Source organism: Neophocaena asiaeorientalis, unplaced genomic scaffold (assembly GCF_003031525.2).
Source record: "Neophocaena asiaeorientalis asiaeorientalis breed wild unplaced genomic scaffold, Neophocaena_asiaeorientalis_V1.1 scaffold190, whole genome shotgun sequence".
Classification (NCBI taxonomy): domain Eukaryota; kingdom Metazoa; phylum Chordata; class Mammalia; order Artiodactyla; family Phocoenidae; genus Neophocaena; species Neophocaena asiaeorientalis.
Genome location: NW_020175017.1, coordinates 8,084,247 through 8,109,631, shown reverse-complemented (window position 1 = coordinate 8,109,631; position 25,385 = coordinate 8,084,247). Strand labels below are relative to the sequence as shown.

The 25,385-nt window shown below is 37.4% G+C and overlaps 2 protein-coding genes across 3 annotated transcripts in view; one reads left to right on the top strand and one right to left on the bottom strand.

Moving 5' to 3' along the window:
• The window catches only part of LOC112411170 (uncharacterized), a 25,770-nt gene extending 22,670 nt beyond the window's left edge, over positions 1-3,100 (bottom strand). Inside the window, exon 1 of the mRNA XM_024762092.1 lies at positions 2,559-3,100. Within this exon, the coding sequence (XP_024617860.1) occupies positions 2,559-2,655 (97 nt within the window). The 5' untranslated portion in view covers positions 2,656-3,100. The remainder of the gene's footprint in view (positions 1-2,558) is intronic.
• Positions 3,101-3,141: 41 nt separating this feature from the next.
• The window catches only part of SRP54 (signal recognition particle 54), a 44,263-nt gene continuing 22,019 nt past the window's right edge, over positions 3,142-25,385 (top strand). The window contains exons 1-8 of one of the 2 annotated variants that reach the window (XM_024762056.1): positions 3,142-3,338; positions 8,343-8,479; positions 11,672-11,782; positions 14,238-14,329; positions 15,301-15,385; positions 19,466-19,570; positions 20,373-20,439; positions 20,518-20,575. In XM_024762056.1, coding sequence (XP_024617824.1) covers positions 11,705-11,782; positions 14,238-14,329; positions 15,301-15,385; positions 19,466-19,570; positions 20,373-20,439; positions 20,518-20,575 — 485 coding nt within the window. In that variant the 5' untranslated portion in view covers positions 3,142-3,338; positions 8,343-8,479; positions 11,672-11,704. The remainder of the gene's footprint in view (positions 3,339-8,342; positions 8,480-11,671; positions 11,783-14,237; positions 14,330-15,300; positions 15,386-19,465; positions 19,571-20,372; positions 20,440-20,517; positions 20,576-25,385) is intronic. The other variant, XM_024762055.1, reaches the window with a different exon arrangement.

Here is a 25,385-nt window from a genome sequence, read left to right as displayed (position 1 = left end):
TTCTTTTTTTTTTTTTTTTTTTTTTTTTTTTTTTTTTTTTTAACTTGATTCTTAATAGAAATTTTTATGAGTTGTTGGTTTGACATCCTCATTTGTATTTGCATACTCAGGAAAAATTCAGAGGCTTCAGAATGGTGTTTGTTAACAGACAGCTGTTAACAAAATGTAATTTTTAATATGCCTATTGGGGACCTCACATACAGTTTGGCTCTCGATCAAGAGTCCACTATATACATATACAAGAAGCACAAAAGAACAGATGCTCTGCCACAAGATTAGAATCAATGAGCTGAAGTCCTGCTGTATTTTTTTACTCCTTTTATTTATTTATTTGAGGGGGGAGTTGTCTTTGTGTGCTTTGTCCCTCAGACTTTTTTCATCCTTCTTTACTGGTGCTCATTTGTTTTCTAGACTTTGGCCTAAGCGGTACCAAGGTAAATACAGGCTCTATCTTTATTTTTTCTATATCTTCAGTTTATATCATACTTTGACATGTGCTTGCCTCTGTCCTGGTCCAAGCTTCTGGTTTTATCAGCCTGATCCCAAATGACCTCAGGTCTTGGTATGATAATCCCACTATTCCTTCAGAGACCAAGAATATTATCCTTCCTTTTGTGTATTTAAAATTATTGTGATTTTTACCTGTTAGCAATATGTAGATTTTTTTCAGTTTCAGTAAACTCTGTGAAACTCAAAACCAAAATCATGCCTATTATTATCTCTTGCTATTCCATTAAATGGTATAAAAATTCAAGGAGAGTTATAATTATCAAAGGTCTAAGCAAATGTCATACAAGTAAGACATTATGCGATAATTTTTTTCCTGGAAGAAGGAAGTTAATTAGGAAAATGAAAAATTGTTGATTGGAAGAATCTTTTGTGCTGTATTTCATAAAAAAGTACACTATAAGTGTCAGTTTGGGAAGATGAGAATGTTCTGGAGGCAGATGGTGATGACGGTTGCACAAAGTAAATGTACTGTACTTAATGTACACTTAAAAATGGTTAAAATGGTAAATCTTGTATTATGTATATATTACCACATAAAAAACGTATACCAGTAAATTACACTACTTTTAAAGATTCATATTAAAACATACTCCTTCATTTTAAGCTAAGTGACACTCATTTCTTAAAATATTCATGTAATAAACATTCTTCAGAAACTCAGTTTGTGTTCTAAATTGCTTAACAAATTGCTTGAGCTTCTCTACTACAGGATTGGCTGGAGAAAGGCACAGAACGTGGTGTTAGTAAAAGTAAAAACATCTTCTTTAGCCAATGGTATTGGGTCTTCTTGTTTACAAAATCATCATACAAAACATGCTTTCAACGAGTTTGAAAAATGGAGTCTCAACTGATGCCTCTAAAACTGGAGATTTAGATTACAAATGGCTCCACAAAACTGAAATCTTGAGGGCAAGGATGTTTTAGTAATGGTGCAATTGCCAGAACCAGGCAATAGATGGCATTTTTGTAGGCACCCAGGGCTTTTGGAATAAAATATCTCGTAAATTCCCACCTTGAATCTCGTCTGTGTGTATAAATATGAAGCTAGCTCTTTGGTTTTCTCTACTTTCCAGGCTAAATCTCACTACCAGATGTCCAAGTTAATTTTAGTTTGGCATCTTATCTAAAATGATCCTCCAAAATGTGTAGTAGTAGTAGTAGTAGTAGTAATAACAATAATGATAATACCCAAATTGACTCTAACATCACAAAGAGAAAGTTCTAGGAAGAACCTCACGGATTCTCTAAAATTGGGAGTCATCAGCAAACAGGAATATTTCAAGTCATGAGTCTAGATGAAAATAAACATGGAAATCAACGTTTAGGGGTACAGAAGCAGAGCATGGTTTGGAATAGTTCTCCAACAAGGAATATCCTATCCTCTGTGCTTTCACCAGGCTTCATTTTGCCAAAACAGATCTATCCCATTCTTCAATAACTCGACCTAATTACCACATTTCCTCGATTCTAACTTGTACTTTTTTAGTATTACTATCATTGAAAATCAAAGTCCTGTCCTCCCTTCCCCCTTTTCTCCCTCTCCCCACCTCGGAACACCTGCTATTAAATTGATGGCCCATTTTACAATTGAGAAAATAAATGCACTAGCTACATGTGATTTTGCCTACAGGGTAAAAACTTCCAGCTCTACAGCCTGAAACTTCTCTTGCAAAGGGCTTTTTCAGGTAGTATCCTACTGGTCGTCCCAAATTTGTGGGAGTAACGGGGAGGAGGGCTAACCCATCACCCCGCCCCCCACCTGTTTTTTTCCTTCAGATAAGAGGTTAGACACAAGGCGGCTGTAGCCGCTTGTCTGAAGTCTGTAGTGGAATCACAAACCCAGAGCCAGGTCCTCCTGCACCAATCCTAAACTGGATTCTTAAACTGACAAAAGTTTGCGATGTGCCCCCCTTCAACCCGATCCGTAGCAGAGCAGAGACCAGCACAGCTACCCTATGGAAGGCTTCTGGCCTCACCCTAAGTCCCCAAGGTCAGCGCCCACAGCATATTCTTGCCCCAACCGTCTGACTCTGGCTCTGATCGCTTACGGGTAGTTCTCATCCACTGGAGCAGAGCTGGGAGGTCTGCTGGAGCCACCGTACGGAGTAGCTGCAGTACTGCTTGCCGAGCTGAGTGGAATTCCATATTGGAGGAAAAAGCAGAGCAGGGGAAGGTTCGCACTGCGCACGCGTAGGCGGAGGCGGAGGCGGGTTCAGACACTTGATTCGACCCGGGGTGGAACCCGCCTCCCTTGGCTGCTAAAGTCCTAAGCCCCGCCCCCTCTTTGGAGTTCTCACTTGCTCCCGGGAATTCCTACACGCAGACATCCCTACACCCCCATCTCTCTCCGCTAGTGGTGCTCAGCCAAGTCATTTTTTCTTAAGGTGGCGCCTGGAGGCTGGACTTCTTTCCTGAGATCGCATCCCTAGAGAGCTTCCTATCTTAATACTAACTTTAATGCCGCAGTTATTGAGCGATAGAAAACGAATGTCAAAAGCCAGTCAAAGCAAAGAAACATCTCAATAAACCCTTTCGGTAAACGCACTGAAGGAACGCGGCGGGTGCCCCGGAAGCGGAAGTGTATCCTCTTCATGAAAGGCTGGACTACGCCGTGTGGTGACGTTACCACATTGGGCGGAAGGTTCGGTGGCAGTCATCGGTCTTCCAGCTGGTGGGAGCTGGCGTCGCGGTGCTGGGCGCTGGGGCCCTAGTTTATGTAGGGTAGCACCTGGCTGACCCCCAATTTCGTTGTTTTCCTCCCACGGCGTGGGGCTTCGCGAAGGACTCCCCGGCCCGTTTGGGTCACGGCTGTAGCGGTACCTTTTGCGGTAAGTGTCTGCTTTTTCTCGCTCAACACTACCGACTAGCAGCTAGGGGCAGCCCTAACGCTGCTTAGGGGGCTAGACACTGGAGGGAGTCGGCGTCCTTGGCCACCGGCTGTCGTCACCGAGACGGAGGTGCGCTGGCCCTTTTTCATCTCGTGTCTCCCATCAGAAGTTTTATTAAAAGATGCGCTTGTGACCCTTTTAGAATTGTCTTCAGATTTACCCGAGCCAAATTAAACGTAAGCAGTTGCAGGCTTGACTTTGTTTTGCTGTCGTGATCAAGGATTTAGATGTGGCTACTTCTCCGAAAATCTTTTGACTTGTACCAGATTTTATTTTTCCATGTTAACTTGTGACTAATTAACACATTGTTCCGCCGATAGCAGGCTTTCAAAAATGAATAAGGGATACCAGTTCAGTGCCGTTGACGACTTAAGGTATACTGATGGCTCTTTCCGTAGCATTTGGTGCTGCTAACCATTTCCTGAAGCTCTTTCGCCTATTGGCGTTCTGGATGCTATTATCACCTAGTTCTTTCATATGCTTCATTCAACAAAATATTTACTCATTCTTAGCTATAGTGATACAGAAATTAATGACATGAACCCTGGCACTGAAGAGCTAACAGTACGGTGAGAGAGAGGCACATAAATATACATCACACCAAGATGAGTAATGAGAAATTCTAGTAAGGTATAAAGAGCCATGAGAGCTATGGGAACACAGATGACAGTGTGCTACTTAGGAGATTTGTGACCCTGAGCAAGTTGTTATTCTGATCTAGCCTCAGTTTCCTCATCTACCTAATAAGCTTAGTATGAGGATGAAAGATTAGGTAAGGTGTTTGGTACAGTGCCCAGAATACAGCAGTGGTGGTGCCAAAGGGGAGGGGAAATATTTCCCTCAAACCTCTTTCCTTTGATGTTTTGATCTGATCAATTAGTATTTTCCAACCGAATACGAAGTACTGTGCAAAAACATCTTCAAGCCCTCCTTCAAAGTGATTACTCCTGTAACTCCACCTGTCTAGAAATTCTGGACCTGCCACCGGAATACAGTAAGATACCCATTAAGTGGTCGCTTTTCTTTGTTTTCAATTGATTTGCTTCTGAATGCCTTCGGAGAGGGAAAGGGAATTAGTAAAAGCTTCTATCCTTTTGATTATTCTCAGTCTTAGTTGACTTTCTCCTTTTGGTTGGCCCTTCACCATGGCTCTAACCCAAATGCTCTCATCTACTTCCATGGTATTATCCTGGTATGCCAACCATTTCCACATCTTTTTCTCTAGCCTCTGTTTCATGAAATAGTTCTTTAGTTTCTGCAAATTCAATAGGTCTAAAACGAAACTCACTCTCTCCACCTTCCTTTTTTTCCCTTTCTAAATGACATACGTCCTACGCACAAAAGTGCATAAAAGCAGGGATTCCTAGTGTATCTTTGAGTTTTGGCCCCATGTTTTAGTTGAATTTTGTGATATTTGTTTGTTCACTTTTTAGAAGGATAATAAAATGAACACTCAATATCCAACCTAGTAGAAGAACATTACAAATAACCTTTAAAGCCCCTTGAATCATTTCTCTATTAACTTTTTTTTTTTTTTTTTTGAGGTACGCAGGCCTCTCACTGTTGTGGCCTCTCCCGTTGCGGAGCACAGGCTCCGGACGCGCAGGCTCAGCGGCCATGGCTCACGGGCCCAGCCGCTCCGCAGCACGTGGGGTTTTCCCGGACCGGGGCACAAACCCGTGTCCCCTGCACTGGTAGGCGGACTCTCAACCACTGCGCCACCAGGGAAGCCCTCTGTATTAACTCTTTAACTTTCAAGCCAGCTTCTCTTTTTGCCTTCCATTCATTGGTTAATGGCATCACTAGCCACCTGGTTAGTCAAACTAGAGGCCTTAGAGTCATTTTTGCCTCTGTTTCTCTTTCATTCTCCATAACCATTTGGTCATTAGGTCCTATAAATTCTGCTTTATGGTAAGCCCTTGGCTTGAGCCCCTTCCCCTCATGTTCTTCAAGCTCACATCTCTTGAATAGACTTCTGGAGTATGCTTAGTGTATATAGTCTCCTTGCTCTCCCTTCAATGCATTTGCTACATTGTCTCTAATTTTTAAATTATAGAACAGGTGTTTCATTCTCTTGTTTCCCTTGAGGAGTGTTGCTTCATGCAGTGATTATTAACCCTGGCTGCACATCAGTATAGCCAGTGAAGTGTTTCAAAACGTAGATGCCTTGTTTTGCTCTCCTAATCATGAATTTAGATGAGGCCACTTCCCCCATAATCTTGTGATGTTACCATCCCTAGAGATTCTAATTGAGTATTTAATTTTTAGCTGACAGGTGTTAGCTGAATGTCACTGAAATTACCCATCGCTTGGGCATATGCCTCATCCCTCCTCATCCATATTTTCAGTCTGTGTTTATTTCAACTTCAAGGCAAACTATTTCCAAGGAATTCTTTTGACTTTGTTTTAATTTTCCTCTTGGTAACAGTTTACATAAAGATTCTTTTTATGAATGACTTGAGAGCCAAAAAGTATCTTAAAGAATTGATTCCCAGTGTTTTTGAGTTATTACGCATTGTTGCTTATTGAATTTTTGGTATACCTTTTAATATTAAAATGAGTTTTAAATTCGAAAACAATTATTTTAATAAAGAGAATATTTCCTGATACTACTTTGGTGCAAAATAAGGCAGGGAAGTCAGTGGTGGTATGATGCATAATTTATCTTCTGAAATTAACAGAAGAGTCTTGTCTTTGTTAACTTGATGTAATTTATTGATTTGGAGTTAGAACTTTTCTCATGCTGGTACAATTCCTGGAGCACATAGTAGGTGTTTAATGAGTGACTAAAATGAATAAAAGTCACAACTCCATCTCAACCTCTAGTATAATATCATTCTAATTCTCACAGAGCATTTTGAAAAATAATTAATTTTCCCCTTAACAAAAAATAATACTCTTAGTCATTACCAAAAACTTGAAAATTGCAAAAAGATATAAATTAGAAAATAAAAATTACTAGTTATTCACCATCCAGAGGTGACAAATATTATTATTTTCTAAAGTTTTACTGAAATAAAATTAACATACCATACAGCTCACCTAAAGGGTACAATTCAGTGGTCTATAGTGTATTTGCAGAGCTATACAACCATCACCACCATCAATTTTAGAACATTTTCATCACTCCATGAAGAAACTCCATACCCACTAACACTCACTCCTCATTTTCCCCCGTTTCCCAGGCCCTAAGCAACTATTAATCCACTTTCTTTCTTTACAGATTTTTCTCTTCTGGACATTTCATATAAGTAGAATCATGTATATTCTTTTGTCACTGGTTTCTTTCATTTAGCATAACACTTTCAAGATTCATCCATGTTGCAGCATGTGTCAGTACTTCATCTCTTTTTATTATCAAATAATATTCCATTTGGTGGGTATACCATATTTTATTTATCCACTCATCAGTTGAGGGATATTTGGCTTTTTTTCACTTTTTGGCTAGTATGAATAATATTGCTAATGACCATTCAAGTACAATTCTTTGTGTGAATGTGTGTCTTCCTTTTTCTCACATGTACCTAGGAGTGGAATTGCTGGGTCATATAGTAACTCTGCGTTTAAAATTTGGAGGAATTGCCAGACTTGCAAAGGGCTGTACCATTTTACATTCTCACCAGCAGTGTACGAGGGTCTGATTTCTCCATGTTCTCACCAACAGTTGTTATTATAGCTATCTTAGTGTGGGTCAAGTGGTGTCTGATTGTGCCTTTGATTTACATTTCCTTCGTGGCTAATGCCGTTTTTTGGATATTAGTTTATACGAAATACAATATATGCAGTTTTGTAATCTGGCTTTTGCATATAAGCATATTTTTAGCGTTAGCAAGCATATTTACAAAAGATTTTCCCTCATTTCTTCTTTCCTCTTCATTCCCCCCAAACCATAATTCTTATGACAATTTGCCTAAATTATATGCATAAAAAATAAAATCTATAGGAATGTATTCCAAAGTATTATTGGTGGTTATCAGGGGACAAAAGAGGGGGTAGGGTTAGGGGAATTATATTTCTACTTTAATATTTCTGTAATGTTTGAATTTTTATAACAAATGTGTATCCTCTTGTAATCACAAAACATAAAAGTGAATTATTTCTTTAGAGGACTAAGTATATTCACAATGAAAAAATATTCCTAAATTTAAAGTCATTAACATTATATTAGTTATTCAGATATAATCATTTTACCAAATAAAATACCAATAGTCCACTTTGTTAAATAGTTTACTTTTCTGTGGTTCTAGACTATGAATACATATGCTATGCAGAATTAAAAAAATATATATATATACATACACACACACACACATATATATATATACACATATATATTTAGTCAGGAAAGCAAGTATTGGTTTGGGTTATTGACTAGTTTATAGAAAAGTGTATAATATAGAAGTCATTTTTCTAAAGACATTTACTAATAATAGTATATTTGTATATTTAGTTCTTTAGTCTAATATTGATCCAATAAGTTAGTCATTGACTAGGGCTTAGAAGAACTTTTTAATAGGCATTTTCATTATAATAAAATTTGGAATCTCTAATCGTTAGGATCTGTTTGTATAATCTCAGATCGGGCAAGGTTCTGGCAGTATTATTTTTAATTGCTTATGTAGAGAAAAGTGGCTGTTTGGACACTCCAGCTTCTATTGAATAATAACCAGGTACACGTAATTCACACTAAATGTTAAATATTCTCGGGGAGTGATTCCTGGGTAGTGGGACAGTCACTTTAGTAGAGTTCAGAAAATTTCCAGTTTACTCACACTTCAGTTAATGATATAGGGAGAGCCAATTGATACCATTCAAGAAAAGAAGGAAAATAATAGTTAATATACTGTGCACTTGCAGGCAGTTTTATACATATTGTCTCATTTAATCCTCACAACAACCTTTCAGGGTAACTACCTTGATAATGGTATTATCTCCATTTTGCAGGTGAGGAAAGTGAGGCTCAGAGAGATTAAGTAACTTGCCCAGAGTAACCCAGCCAGTATGTAACAAAGCTGGGATTTGAATCCAAGTTTGTCAGACTCCAAAGCCCATGCTCTTTCCAGTACTTCACACTGCAGCAGGTAAGTATGATACTTGGCCCTGTGCTTGCCTTATTTAGGGCACCCCAAACTTGAGACTGTTTCCATCACCTCACAATCCAACTCTTAGCCAGACTCCTGTTAGAAGAACATGTGATGGGCCAAGATCAGTCCTTGCACGTCCTGATTGCAGTGGTACTTATCAGTTCTTTCTGGACATTGCAATTATTACTCTTCTATGAAGAGGAATGTGCATCTTTGCTTTCAAAATATGATTTCCTTTCTTGTAGTATAGCAGCAAAATTCATCCCAGGAGTTCGCCAGCAGGTGTATTCAACCGTATCGTCTAAAGCATCCGTCATTCATACTCTAGGACCTAAGGCTCTGTGTCCAAGGGACTGTAGGAAGTCATTATGCTTTTTTTGTAGGGAATGGCTGTTCCATTCCTTCACCTGCTTATATGGTAAAATTGTTGTGAGGGTGGAATGAGATAATAGATGTTAAACTATATGAAGTACTATATAGTAATCCCTTACCTTTCCAACAGCCCCATCTAAGTAGAGATTCTTCTTTTGTGAAACTAGTACAGGTATACACATAATTACTTCTATAAATCTTTTCAGTTAGCAGAGAGAATTTTGAGTGAGGGTGCTTAAACAGTAAATTATTCCAATTTGAGATATAGGGTTAGCTATTAACATTAAAAAAGATATTTTGTATTTTAGTGTGCATATCAGAACAAGGCGAAGTTAATTTTTAAGAATCTTGTTGGAAATTCTGAAAAGTTATAATAAATAAGGCAAATGAATACTAATTGTACAATATCAATTATCTAGGTCATTGGTTTTTTTTGATTTGTCATGTTATCTTCATTGGTTTATTTTAGTGGTCTTTTGAGAGATATTTGTAAGGCCTTTCATGACTTTGGTTCCCTAGTCTTGCTTTTTCCCTAAGGTCTTAAATACATCATTCACCCATAAGGTTCATTTTTACTAAAGGCTTACTACATAGGCTGAAGATAAATAAAGCATTGAGCCACAGAAGAGAGCAAAAGAGGCAAAAATCCCTGACCTCATGCAACTTATGTTTCAGTTGAGGGAGCTAGACTGCAAATAATATACAGTTGACCCTTGACGACAAGGGTTTGAACTGCGTGGATAGACTTATGTGCAGATTTTTTTTCAATATAGTACCTGTATTTTCATTTTGCAGACTTTTAAATTAAGTGTGGGGATAAGTTTGTGTTCAATTAGAGATCACAATATGTGGAATCATAAGAACTAGGATTTGAGTCAATTCTATCCAAACTGTTTCCGCTTCCTGCCTTTGGGTGGAGTCAGTTTCTTTGTTTTTGAGGCACAGAGAGCAGTGCGTGGATTTTCTGTGGAAGGGGTCGGTGCCACTAACCTCCCTTTGTTCAGGGGTTAGCTGTAAGTAAATCATGTTAGTTGGTAAGAAAACAATGAGAGAAAATGAAGAGAAAGGAGGCTGCAGTTTTAAACAGGTGATGAGGGAAGGCCTCATTGAGAAGTTGCATCTGGACAACAGCAGTCCGACAGAGATGAGGGAGGGAGCCATATAGTTAACCAGAGTATGAGCGTGCCATCTGGTACTAAGGCCCTGAGGTGGAAATGTGTAGCAACAGCAGCAAGTACCAGAATCCTCCGGGGAGGGTGAGGAGAGTGCCTTATAGTCCATTCTGAGGACTTTACCTCTGCGTGAAATGGGAAGTCGTTGAGGTTTTGAACGGAATTTTAATACCAGAGTTTTCAGAAACACATCCTTGGAAATTGCAGGGGAAACACTGTATTAATAAAAGGTATTATTAGATATTATTCCCCTACTGAAGTGTAGGTTTTTGTAATCAGGCAAATATATTTTAAAATATGCTACCAATAAGTACTTACGTAGGAAAACTGTATTGGAAAACTTCACAGAATTTTTTTAATTTTTAATTTAAAAGAGCCAGTCACCATGGGAAGATAAGAGTTAACTGGTGTAGCTTTTTAAAATGGAGGATGATCTGTTTATGACATGATCTCTAAAAAAGCTAATTGTGGTGTCATAATTAGGATTATATTACTCCTGGTAATGCAGTGGTAAAGGAGATAAACTGAAACACCTATCAGATAACTGAATCTTATCTCTTACCTGAAGAATATTTACTTATGTGATAATAATTTGGTATAATGAGTATGGGATAAGAAGTTAAAAGTTCTGGATTTTTTCTACGAAGTGGTTGCTCTTCCAGCTTACGTAACCATGTAATTGTAAAAAACAGAAAATTATGGTAAGTACATTTTTTCAGTTCCATCAGGTATTTCTAGTCAGCAGTCTGGCAGGCTTGAGACCCAGGAAGAGCTGATTTTGAGTCTGAAGGCAGAAGAAAACCTATGTCCCAGTTAGAAGGCAGTCAGGCAGAGGAATTCCTAGATTCACTTTATTTTGCTGCTATTCACGTGCCTTGTCTTGCTAGCTAGTAGGTAAGCAACTTGAGGGCAGGAAATACCAGTCATATTTGCTTGCTTACCATCCGTGAGTCCTTGCATCCTGACTTATGTGTAATGGGTACATCTACCTATTTTATAAAACCGTAACATTTTAGAGCTGGAAGGGGCCTTAGAGGTTATCTTGTTTTAGAGTTGGGGAATCAAGAACAGCTTTTTAATAATAAAAACTAAGGAACCTCTTTCCTTAGTTTTTAGAAGAATGAAATGAGATAATGCAATGTGCATGAAAAGTTAAGTGATTTACTAATTTTAAAACTTTTTTTTTTTCACTTAGAGCATAAATCAAAATAGTTGTCCTTTAATTAGGCAATATTCCTGGGTGGAGATTTCACCTTTTTCTTTCTTTGTCTTTCTCACCCTTTTTTTCATTTAAAAATGTACATAACACATCAGTCAGTTATTCATATTTACAAGTATGTCCAAAATGAATACATTTAATTTGAGATGTCATCATTTCTTCAAAGCATATTATCTGACATGTTAAATTTGCTGATTCATACAGAATATTCCAGTTAGGTATTCAAATATAAGCCATCATAACCAAGTGGTAGCTTCAGCTTCTGGACCTGACAGTATTGAAGATGTAGGTTGAGGCTATAGAAGTTGAAGTTACAGTATCTAAACACTAGAGTACTTTAATTTGAACTAACTCTTCTTTAGAAGTCTTCAGTTATGGGAACTGGTGTTGATTATTTATAGATGTTTTAATTTTTTTCCTTCCTAGAGTTTCTTGTAATCACGTCTTAAAGTCTTCAGGATGGTACTAGCAGACCTTGGAAGAAAAATAACATCAGCATTACGCTCATTGAGCAATGCCACCATCATCAATGAAGAGGTATGTAAAATGTGTAAAATACATGTGATTGTACATCATCACTAGCATTGGAGGTGGATGATTAGTAATCTCTATGTAAATACCAGTAGATAAAACCCAGAAATGGATACACTAGATAGTGTTTTTTATTGAGAAATCAACTGTCTTAATTTCAACTTTCAGTAATGAATTACCCCCCCAAAAACAAAACAAAAACCACCTTAACTTACATGTAATAATGATGTACCTTTTATATTTTGAAAATGGCTTAGACCTGGAAATACACTTTTGCTTTCTCTCTTGACATAGGCCTAAAACTTTAGTATCCTGCTTCTTCTTGACTAGGCATGCATATATCTGACCTTTTCTCCTTGACTTTTATTTAGCATTCTTATAAAAGGCTAGTATTTCCATCTTGGCTACTGTGATTCATTTCCTCTGTAATCCTCATTCATTTGTTTTGGAAATTTTGTAAGCTGACTCCTTATATGGTATCTGAAATACTTTTCCTCCAGGTTTTATTATTTTAAGTTTAAGGTATTTCTTTCTCCCATTTTTTTCTCCACACATTGTATCTTAATGGTTTGTCAACTGAAAAAAGAAGATTATAGTATACTTTATATTTTGTGGTACCAATGGGAAAGTACTGAATTTGGTTTTAGAAGACCTTGTTTAGCATCCCGCTAAACAAATGGTAGAAATTTGAGCAAGTCAGCTTCAGATTTCTTAATGTATAAAATGGGAAATAGCATTTACCTTTCAAGATGATTTTAAGGATCAAATGAAATAATAGATAAAAAGTACTTTCTAACTTGGAGGTTTAAAAAAATTCTAAGATAGAATTTGATATCAACACTTTAATAAGCTAATGGAATTAAATAATTTGGGGACCATCTTTGAGCTCAGCTAGTCCAGCCTCTCATTTAACAGCAACGGAAAGTCAAGTTTCACATGTTTGTTTATTGGAAGAAACAGGATTAGAATCTTTTTTCTAATTCCTATTTTTATAATTTTCCTAATTCCAAGGCTTTTTCTAATAATTATTATTAAGTAATAAATCATAATTTAAACCATTGTTTAGCCTTTGAAATTCTGAACAAATAAAACAACAGCTTTCCAAACAGTTTTCCCTGTTGCATAACCCTTATGGTGTTTGTGTTTATGGTAGGAAAATAAGAAAGAAACCAGGGAGAAGAGGTTGGTGGGAAGTAAAATAACAGATGTTGCTTGAATTGGCAGTTGTTTCTCTGTTCTTGGTACTTGCTACTAGGGAATTAACAAGGAGAAATCCCTCTAATGAGAGATCAGTTCCATTTTTATCAATCCCTTTAATGAGGGATAGAGAAATCTGATAAGCTGCTGTATGACATATGACCGAAGTTGATGATGAGAATTCATTCAAGAAGTAATTGAGGGGCTTCCCTGGTGGCGCAGTGGTTGAGAGTCCGCCTGCCGATGCAGGGGACACGGGTTCGTGGCCCGGTCCGGGAAGATCCCACATGCCGCGGAGAGGCTGGGCCCGTGAGCCATGGCCGCTGAGCCTGTGCGTCCGGAGCCTGTGCTCCGCAACAGGAGAGGCCATAGCAGTGAGAGGCCCGCATACCACAAAAAACAAAAAAGAAGTAATTGAGGGCCTACATTTTTGCAAACATTTTTGCTGGCACCAGGGCTATAGCAGTAAACAAAGTAGACTAAAATTCCCGTTCTCACGGAGCTTACATTCTAATCTGTGAACACTTATTTCCATGAGCAGCTAAGGGCTCATCTTTTTTAGAGATTTTATAGCTTGTGACCATTTAACCACAGTGCCTTGCACCTCAACAAATATGTGATGATAGTGAGTTATTAATGGAGGATAGTTTCCTTTTCAACTTTTTTCCTCTGCTCTGAGTGGAAGTAGTAAGGCTGCTAGGTCAGACTGAGTCATTTTCTTTTGTCACATTTTCCTCCATGATAGTCCAGTTAAGCAGATGTTGTGAATGCACAGTGCTGCATATCAGCAACAGGAATTCAATGACATAGAAAACTTCAATGGCAACATGTATTGTGTAGTAACTTTTTGGCTTGTATATCGTCTTTCCTATTATTACTTTAACGTAGGGATAAAATTGTGACGGTTAATACCTGGTTGAATAAGACGAAGTGGAATGTCTTTTGTTTTGGCCGTGCTGCATGGCTTGCAGGATCTTAGTTCCCCTACCAAGGATCGAACCCCTGCCCCCTGCAGTGGAAGCTCAGAGTCCTAACCACTGGACCATCAGGGAATTCCCTGAAGTGTCTTATTTTGACAAAATGACTAGACATTTAATAAGATTCTCTCTCGAAGACTAACTGAAAACCTTTCTGCCCCCCAATGGTATAGTATTGTTTTTATTAATATTAAGTTATGGTAGTATATGATGACTGGTCAATCATTGTTTTTGTGTGGTTGAAATGATACAATGGGCGTTTTAAGTTTTTATTTATTTTCTTGCAGGTGTTAAATGCTATGCTAAAAGAAGTATGTACAGCATTATTGGAAGCAGATGTTAATATTAAACTAGTGAAGCAACTAAGAGAAAATGTAAAGTAAGTTAAATTAATCAAGTAAAAAACAGGCAAAACTAAATATAGTTTACTGGGATGAGGAGCTAACTAGAAAAGTCTGCCATATTTTGAAATGTTCTTGCTATGCAGCACTGGGAAATAACAGAACTCATATGTTGGAAGACTTTGTTTATAGTACATTTCCATTATGATGGTTCAAAGAATAAACTACATGTGGCTTTCATTTAATTATGGATTTCTTTCCATTCTACTACTCCTTTATCTGAATGGATTCAATCGTATACTGTATAGTATTTTAATAGAAAAGCCTGTTAACAATTTAGATGCATCATAGAAAAGTGGTGCCATTTTAATCCTCTTCAGACTAAAGATGACATTAATCAGTCTCCTTTATTATTGGAGAATTATATTCTTTTTTGTCCCCTTTTGGTTTCTCTGTCCATATTTGAATAAAGGAGTAACGTGTGTGGTCTCAGTTATTGTGTTAATTGGGAGGGACACTGACTGGGACAGGGCACATAGAATAATTGAGGGCACCTCAATTAGCTGCCTGAATCCTAGCCCTTGTCGTGCTCAGGCCATCCCTCCTTTTCATATTGTCAGACTGGGTACTAAATAGAGAACTACTAGCATTTAAGCATTTACACTACAGGAAGTAGTCTTATTTTCTGCTAGGTGTAAACATGTATAAATTCTGTATGCTGCCAGAAAAATAAAATCAATACTTTACATTAATATGAGGACAAATTAATATTTGGACTTTCAAAAGAAAGCCTTGAAAAACTAACAAAAGTCTTGCATCTAACATTTCATGGTAAATTCTTTATGGTATGGACTTATGACTCTGTAGTAATTGTATGCATATTAATTAGAATACTATTAATATGAATGACTGAATATTCTTACATTCTTTGGGGCAAAAGCTAATTTTTTTTTTAGAGTGTCTTAACTGACTTTTCCCCCTTCTACCCTCAAAAACCATCATCATGAAGGTCTGCAATTGATCTTGAAGAGATGGCATCTGGTCTTAACAAAAGAAAAATGATTCAGCACGCAGTATTTAAAGAACTTGTGAAGGTAAAAGTATATCTAGCTTGTGCTGTGATTTTCTGTAGACTCACTACATTAGCACTGCAAACAATAATACTATTTCAGAATACTTTTTTGTGTTTTTATAGAATATTTATCTGTATTAAAAATATTAATTGAAGGATTATTAACTTTTCTGAAGTGGCTTATTTTTATCATAGGCTTTCCTGAATACAAAATTCTGAGTACAGATATGAAGGCCAGTATTACTCCTGCAAAAAAATGCCAAAGCCAAGTTACAAAAAGTAAAACTTCACTATATATTAATTGATGGAAGAGCCTCTCTGAGTTTATCCTCTTTTAATATCAAGTTTTGCCTATTGAGTGTCTTGCTTTTGTACAGAAAGTCACTCTTGGCAAGAGTTCTTTTCTACACTTTCATTGTGTCAAAAAGTCCCTTTGAAAAGATCAGATATCCCTATTCTTGCCTAGATTTTAAGCAATTTTGAATTAGTGAAGTTTTATTTTGCAAGTTGTAAATATAGCCTATTGCCCTGTTCACCTTAGAATTGATATTGCTGCTGCTGTTGTGAAAATTATGATGAGAGTCTTAGAGCTTTAGAAAATATGTTTGAGTCCAGTCATAGGGGAAAAAAAGAAAGAAACTAAAAGAAATTTTTTAAGAGCAACAGGTATCTGCTAGTGGTCTCGAGTATTTTTCCCTATATTGTGTGAATAGTTACACTTAACTCCTTTGGTTCTAGCAGAGCTGATTGGTACTTTGAAAAAGTCTAGTACCTCGGATGGTTGTGTCATTTCAGTTTAGTCCTGTAGACTAATTAATTTAGAAAGAAATTCAGGGACTTTCCCTCGTGGCGCAGTGGTTAAGAATCCGCCTGCCAATGCGGGGACACGGGTTTGAGCCCTGGTCTGGGAAGATCCCACCTGCCACGGGGCAGCTAAGCCTGTGAGCCACAACTACTGAGCCTGTGCTTTAGAGCCCACGAGACATAACTACTGAGCCCACGTGCCAGAACTACTGAAGCCCGCGTGCCTAGAGGCCTGCTCCGCAATGAGGGAAGCCACTGCAATGAGAAGCCTGCGCACCCCAGGGAAGAGTAGCCCCTGATCGCCTCAACTAGAGAAAGCCGGCATACAGCAGCGAAGACCCAGTGCATCCAAAAATAAATAAATATATTTATTAAAAAAAAAAAAAAGAAATTCGGAACCTATAAGAGGTCAGGAAATTTATCCAGTTTTCCTTCTCAGTTTGCAGTTGAGAAAAGTAAGACAGTTAGTGGTAGACCCAGGTCTGATCTCCAAACTCCTCACAATATTTCCAGATTGTTTTTCTTCTAACACCTGGGGTCAGCACAGGGTGAGGGAACATTTTTATTTTTAGGGGTTGGAATCTTTCGGCAATTCTGGAGCATCAAGTGCTTTGTTAAGATGGCTTTACGGGGCTTCCCTGGTGGCGCAGTGATTGAGAGTCCGCCTGCTGATGCAGGGGACACGGGTTCGTGCCCCAGTCCGGGAAGATCCCACATGCCGCGGAGCGGCTGGGCCCGTGAGCCGTGGCCGCTGAGCCTGCGCGTCCGGAGCCTGTGCTCCGCAACGGGAGAGGCCGCAACAGTGAGAGGCCCGCGTACCGCAAAAAAAAAAAAAAAAAAAAAAAAAAAAGATGGCTTTACGGAGTACCTACTTTATTCTAGGCAGTATGCCAAATACTGCTGGTAACAAAGATGAAAAAGACTGGGCCTTATACTCAGAAGCTCATGGTCTAGGGCAGTGGTGTAAAAAGCAAGGCCAAAACTGTTTTCATAATAACACTAAGACATTATTTGCGTTTTTTCAGCCTTCTTTACTGCAAAAGCAATGGTGGGTAAAAACACTGGGTAAAACTCCCTAGCATGAATCAAGGCAGTGGTACCAAACTATACTAGTAGTCATTGAACTCCTTCCTCCCACACACTTGGCAGTGAAGAAAAAAAAAAAGCCAGTTTCGTTTAAGAATGTCTTTGATGGAGCAGTAGAGGTTATTAGTAGTATTAAATCTTGACCCTTGAATACACATGTGTTTATAAGATTTTGTGTGATGAAATGGGAAGTATGCAGAAAGCCCTGTTGCTGTGTACTGAAATTTGATGGTTGTCTTGAGGAAAGCAAATGTGTAATTGTTTGATTGCAAGCTGAGCTAGCCACTTCTTTCATAGAATGCCATTTTTACATGAATGAACAACGGACATAATCTGTGGTTATTTACACTTGGGCCTTTGGCAGATATTTTCTCCAAAGTAAATAAAGTGAGCTTGTCACTTTAAGGCAAATAACTAACGGTATTGTAGCCAGTAATGAAATTCCAGCTTTCAGGTGAAAACTAGAAGCTTGAATCTCCACCATGAGTGTCACAGTGTCCCAATATTTAACTTTTCTAGTGAGATCATTATTGATATTAATAAATAAAATGTTTTGATGTTGTATAGTGAAATGTGTCAACAATGGAAGAGCTGCCTGAGTGAACCAATATTCTCTAAGTGATTAATGTATGATGTTACAAAAGCATGCACCAGGATAAGATCGATTCAAAGTCCAAGATAGAATAACAGATTTTAATGTAATATAGAGTATGAAAGTTCAGTACTGCTGTTCTAAGATGTAGGAGGAAGATAAGATATATTTATTTTAAAAAATCATTATTCAATAAAACTTATAGGTTGCAAATAGTAGGTTCATAGAGAGCTGAGTGATTCTGCCATGGGATACAGAGAATGGAGGTGAATATGGGGCCGCATTAGTGTTCTGAAAGGATCTAGGAGGAAGGGCAGTGGATTTATGTTTAAGATAGATTTTGTTCATTTCAACCCTGTGCCTGGGAGGGAGATCACAAAATGTGTTTTCTTTTCTTCCCTTTTCTACCACATGGCTTTCCTTGAAATTCACATATAATATGGATTATGTAACCTTTATGGTATCATCTAGCATGGGCTCAGCAAATTTCTCTTAAGAACAAATAGTTTTGGCTTTGTGGGTCATATGGTCTCTGTTGCAACTACTCAGGTCTGGTGTTATAGCACAAAAGCAGTAAATGAATGGGCATGTCTGTGTTCTATTAAAACTTTATTTACACATAGTTGTAAATACGGTCTATGTCATCTGGTCCTAGGACATTAACTACTATTATGGTTTTATTATCATATGGAGATACAGGTTTCAAGCTCCGAACAACTGACTTGGAACTGAATTATTTTTTTAAATGAACTTTAAAAATGCCTCATGCTTGTTTATTTGGGGACTGTCCATATATGTATCAATGCCTTAATTTTCCACTGATTGTCATAAAATTAGTGATTATTTTTTACTAGCACTTTAAATATAATAACTTTATAGAACAGTACATCTTTGGCATTGGAGAATTTAATATTTGACTGACCTGGAAAGTCTTTCACATGTAATTTGTAATTTTGTTCATATATAAACATTTGTCAAATTGAACATGAAGATAGGTACTGTCCCAAAATGGTAGCCATTAGCCACATGTGGTTATTGAGCACTTGTAATATGGCTAGTCCAAATTGAGATGTGCTGTAAGTAGGAGATACATGTCAAGTTTTAAGACCTAGCATGGCAAAAGGGAATATAAAATATTTTATTAATTTGTAAATATAGATTACATGTTGAATTATAATATTTTAGATATATTGAGTTAAATAAAATATTAATATCACTTGTTTTTACTTTTTTTAATATCACTACTAGAAATTTAAAAATTCATATGTGGCCTGCACATATATTTTATATTATATTTCTGCAGTGCTGTTGTAGATTGCTCCTTTGGCTCAAACTTGGTCTCACATTCACACTCCAGCTTGTTCTAAAAAATATTTTGAGATCCTTACCTCTGAATTGGTTTGGGAGTATAGGCTTGCTTATGACTTCACAGTGTACTATTTTAAATTTTTAAATTTCACTACGTGTGTACAAAGGGAAATAGAGCTGTATTAGAATGGTAGGATTATGGTTGCCGCTTATATTTAAATGTCTATAAGTTACTTTTTCAAGTTAAAAGTTGTGGGGAGAGGGGTTTTGAATGTAAGCATAGGTTAACCTGATTTTATTTTTGGTTTGTAGCTTGTAGACCCTGGAGTTAAAGCATGGACACCCACTAAAGGAAAACAGAATGTGATCATGTTTGTTGGATTGCAAGGGAGTGGTAAAACAACAACATGTTCAAAGGTAAATTATACTTAATTAAAAAAACAAAGTCATGGAGAAGATATGTTTGTATAAATCAAGTTTTACGTTAAAGTCAGGATTTGTAGTATTGTTCCTTTAAAATTTTGTGTTGTTTGATGTATCTATTATGTTTTTGTAATAGCTCTTTGTAGGATAAGAGCAAAGAATCCCATAGTCTTTCTCGTGATAGCTTTTTGTAAGAATGGTAGACTTCTATATAACTATGCTGTTTCTTTTACCAAAAAGACTGTTCCTGTCCTTTAAGGAGCTGAGGATATGATTTTTGGAGAAGTGAACGTGGAAAGTTTACCGTATCTCCTATGGCTCAAGACTCCCTTTTTACAATGTCTCACCCAGTGTAATACATATGAATCTTCATTTTGCATATCTTTTTGCTAATTTTAAATTCATTATACCACCCCTTCCTCCATAATTGGGTAACTCAACTTTGTTACCAGATTTTACTCCACAAGCCTCAACTTTGTATAGTTTAGAAAGAAAAAAATAGGAAAGGGTTATTTCTTAGAGGGTTATGTTATTGTTTGTTTTTAATTAACGTTAACAACATTTTTTACCATGATCATTTGTTGCTTCATCATTTTATATCCTTCGAATGTGACTGTATGGCACTTAGAATTTAAACTCTTTAGGAAATTTTCTATACTCAGAATTTAATAATATTACTTTTAGGAGAATATGAGCAGTTTTATTTTACTCCTTAAGTAAATAACAAGTGTAAACAGAAACAATTACATGTATAATAAATTTGTATTTATTGATTTTTAAAATCTTCCTTTCCCAGTTAGCATATTACTACCAGAGGAAAGGTTGGAAGACCTGTTTGATATGTGCAGACACATTCAGAGCAGGTATTGTGTTCAAATTTGAAAATTGTTTTCTGAAATTTGTATTTTCAAGTTTGACGACTCATTAACTCTATTTCATAGGGGCTTTTGACCAACTAAAACAGAATGCAACCAAAGCAAGAATTCCATTCTATGGAAGGTGGGTTCCAGTTTTTATTTTTATACTCATGTGTCTCACCTTATCTGTCTGACTTTATTTAATGCTATCTGGTCACATTTTAATATATACTTATAAGCTTAAATCCTTTCTGGAACAAAGTAGAGGTATAATTAATACATTGTTATCTTTTATTATTGTAACATGACTCTTCTGACCGAGCCTGATAGATCAGAGAAGATGTTGTTTAGTTTATAATTCTGCCTGTACTTATCAGCCTGCCTTGCATGCTTTCCAGCATCCTTCTGCTTCTATTCCAGTTGTTTAAGACCTATCTGAAGCATTCCTCCATTCAACACACTGGTGAATTCCATATTGTCTGGTTCTTTAGTACATCATCTTTGAAAGTTTGTGTTTGATCATCCTAAAATGCTTTGTGATCTTTAGTTATCTCAGAGATTCTGATCGTTGCTATCCTTCATTTGCTACATTACTGTTCAATTAGGTGGTTTGTATATGTTAAAATGACTAATTAAAAGAATCGAGTCGAGATTGAATTTAGAAGGACCTATTTGAGGGAATAGCATTTCTCTTAATGTTATTAATATCAATATAAAAAGATTATTAATATAGAAAGCTTAAAGAAGCTAAAATTTGAGGTAATTAAATGAATGATATCATTTTGTTGGTCTTTATTTTCTACTTTTTGGCTGGCCAAGAAAACTGGTGAACTTTAGCTATGGTATGTTCTTTATTTAAATTCTTTTTCTTTTAGTGTGGTTTTTTTGTTTTGGTTTGGTTTGGTTTTGGCCATGCCACATGGCATGAGGGATCTTACTACTTCTCTGACCAGGGATTGAACCTGGGCCCTTGACAGTGAAAGTGTGGAGTCCTAACCACTGGACCACCAAGGAATTCCCTCTTTTAGTTACTTTTTTATTTTTTATTTTTTGCGGTATGTGGGCCTCTCACTGTTGTGGCCTCTCCCGTTGCGGAGCACAGGCTCCGGGCGCGCAGGCGCAGCGGCCATGGCTCACGGGCCCAGCCACTCCGCGGCATGTGGGATCTTCCCGGACCGGGGCACGAACCCATGTCCCCTTCATCGGCAGGTGGACTCTCAGCCATTGCGCCACCAGGGAAGCCCTTTTAGTTATTTTCTTATGATAATTTCTAGCAAATAGATTAAAGAATAATGTTAGGAATTTTATTTTTAGGATAAGAACTTTTTCTTACATAGATTTAAAAATCAAGGGATAATAAACAGCTGTACCTTTAGGGTTCACAATTTGCAAATGATATAATTTACCTGATAATTACTTGAACTATCAGCCAAAGCCAGAGCATTGATTTTTAACCAGTATTCTCAGTACCGTTTATTAAATAATCTCTCCTTTGCTTATGTAAACTTAAAAAACATACTACGTATATGGAGTAAAGTATTAGCAGTCATTGTTTCCTCCAGGAGAGATGAAGTAAATGGGGCTGGGGGGAGGACTTGAACTGTATCTCCAATATTAAATTTACATATTAGCATTTATGGGGGGGGTAGATATGTTTGTTATAGTATCATTTGTTCTTTTTTTAAAAAACACTATTTTAATTAAAAATTTTAAAGAAGTGAAAGCACTAGCAGTTTCACTTCCCAATTATCAGCTTGTAGCATGTCCATCTGTGCTTTTTTCAGTGTCTATATAAACAAATACACAGACATACATAGATAATTTTTAACTGAAGTGGACTCTTATGTGCTTTGTACCTTGATTGCTTTGGTAGTGGTTATATGGGTTGTGTAAATTTGTCAAAGCTCGTTAAAATGAACAATAAAAATAGTGCATTTTATTGTATGTAAACGTACCACTATACAGTTGATTAAAAATGGGATCTTATGACAAGGTAGTTATTACTCTTGGGAAGGAGTGAGGTGCTAATTATGTTGTTTTCTTGATCTGGGTGTGTTTGCTTTGTGAAAATTCACCAAGTTTATAATTGTACAGCTTTTCCACATATATGTTATACTTCATTAAAATGTTTACTTAAAAAATGGGATCTTAATAATCCTGGGCAATATACTGTTTAAGATAATTCTTTTTGATGACATCATTGTATTCCATTAATCAATGCCCTTATGAACATCTTTGATAATATTTCTTTCTACATTTGTAAGTTTTATTTTAATAGTATCTTTATCTTTTTTTTTTTTTTATTTGCATGCATTGGGTCTTCGTTGCTGCACACGGACTTTCTCTAGTTGAGGCTATTGGGGGCTACTCTTCGTTGTGGTGTGAGGGCTTTTCATTGCGGTGCGCGGGCTTTTCATTGCGGTGGCTTCTCTTGTTGCGGAGCATGGGCTTTCGGCACATGGGCTTCAGTAGATGTGGTTCGTGGGCTCTAGAGCGCAGGCTAAGTAGTTGTGGCACACAGGCTTAGTTACTCTGTGGCATGTGGGATCTTCACGGACCAGGGATAGAACCCATGCCCCCTGCATTGGCAGGGGGATTCTCAGCCACTGTGCCACCAGGGAAGTCCTTCTTAATCATATTTTAAAATAGCTGGTAATGCTAATTTTTGTCTTCTTTTTCAACATTTATTGCTTCTTTCACCTGCTTATTTTCCTGGAAAAATTTTAGATTTTTTTAATCAAGTTCTAGAAAGAAAAATCTCCCTAAAATTGTGATTAGAACTACCGTGAAACCAATTAATTGAGGGGAGAACTGACATCTTTACTATACGTGTATAGTTCCATTCAGGAACCTGCTATGTCTTTTTCATTTAAAAAAATTGTCCTTAAGTATAATAGTTTTCTTCATTTAAGGCTCACATATATTCTTATTAAGTGTATTTCTACTTGATTTTTGTTGTTAATTGAGGGGGAAACTTATTTTTTTTTTGCGGTACGCGGGCCTCTCACTGTTGTGGCCTCTCCCGTTGCGGAGCACAGGCTCTGGACGCGCAGGCTCAGCGGCCACGGCTCACAGGCCTAGCCGCTCCGCGGCATGTGGGATCTTCCCGGACGGGGCACGAACCCATGTCCCCTGCATCAGCAGGCGGACTCTCAACCACTGTGCCACCAGGGAAGCCCAGGGGGAAACTTTTTGTTAACATTATATGTTCTTTTCATTTGACAGTATTGAACTGTATCAAAAGTTGCCAATAATCAAAAGAAGCCAAATTAAAATGAGATCTCCTTTCTTGATTTTCAAGTTGAATAGAGTTTTGGTTCTTTTGTTTTTAATATTTATTTATTTACTTTTTATTTTGGCTGTGCTGGGTCTTAGTTGTGGCACACAGGATCTTCGTTGTGGTGTGCAGGATCTTTTAGTTGTGGCATGTGGACTCTTAGTTTTGGCATGCTGACTTCTTAGTTGTGGCATGTGGACTTCTTAGTTGTGGGATGTGAACTCTTAGTTATGGCATGCATGTGAGATCCAGTTCCTCGACCAGGGATCAAACCCAGGCGCCTTGTGTTGGGAGCTCAGAGCCTTAGCCAGTGGAAGTCCCAAATTAAATACAGTTTTGAGGATTGTGAAAATGTAGTAAAATAGGAATGAAATTAAACTTTTGAGACATTTTCCTTTTAAAAACCAAAAGCCAAAATGATCAGACCGTTTGATCCAATTTCAACTTGTAGGAGTATGTCATAACAATTTCACAGAAACAACATTACGTACTATTCATTTTGGCTATATTTTTAAGACCAAGAAGTTGGAAAACCTTAAATGGCCAACAGTAGGGCATTTATTTAATAAATGATAGCATAGTCATCTGATAGAATGCTACATAACTTAAAAGTCATGTTTTACAAGAATATTTAATTATTTTATAAAATGCTTACAAAAGGATGGCTGTCATCAAAAAGAATACAAAACACAAATGTTGGCGAGGAGAGAAGCGAATCCTTGTACACTGTTGGTAAGAATGTGAATTGGTGCAGCCGCTGTGGAAAGCAGTATGGAGGTTTCTCAAAAAACTAAAAGTAGGGCTTCCCTAGTGGCACAGTGGTTGAGAGTCAGCCTGCCGATGCAGGGGACACGGGTTTGTGCCCCAGTCTGGGAAGATCCCACATGCCGCGGAGCGGCTGGGCTCGTGAGCCATGGCCGCTGAGCCTGCGCGTCCAGAGCCTGTGCTCCATAATGGGAGAGGCCACAACAGTGAGAGGCCTGCGTACTAAAAACAAAACAAAACAAAACAAACTAAAAGTAGGACTACCATATGACCCAGAAGTTCAACTCCTGGGTATACATTAGAAAAAAAACCCCACTAATTCGAAAAGATACATGTACCCCAGTGTTCATAGCAGCATTATTTATAATTGCCAAGATATATCCCCAAATACAGTAAGTTAAACAAAATGAGAAGACAGAGAAATATGCAACAGATGAAGGAGCAAGGTAAAAACCCACCAGATCAAACAAATGAAGAGGAAATAGTCTATCTGAAAAAGAATGCAGAGTAATGATAATAAAGATGATCCAAAATCTTGGAAACAGAATGGAGAAAATACAAGAAACGTTTAACAAGGACCTAGAACTAAAGAGCAAACAATGATGAACAACACAATAAATGAAGTTAAAAATTCTCCAGAAGGAATCAATAGCAGAATAACTGAGGCAGAAGAACGGATAAGTGACCTGGAAGATAAAATAGTGGAAATAACTTCCATAGAGCAGAATAAAGAAAAAAAAATGAAAAGAATTCAGGACAGTCTCAGAGACCTCTGGGACAACATGAAACGCAACAACATTCGAATTATTGGGGTCCCAGAAGAAGAAGAGAAAAAGAAAGGGACTGAGAAATTATTTGAAGAGATTATAGTTGAAAACTTCCCTAACATGGGAAATTAGTCAGTCAAGTC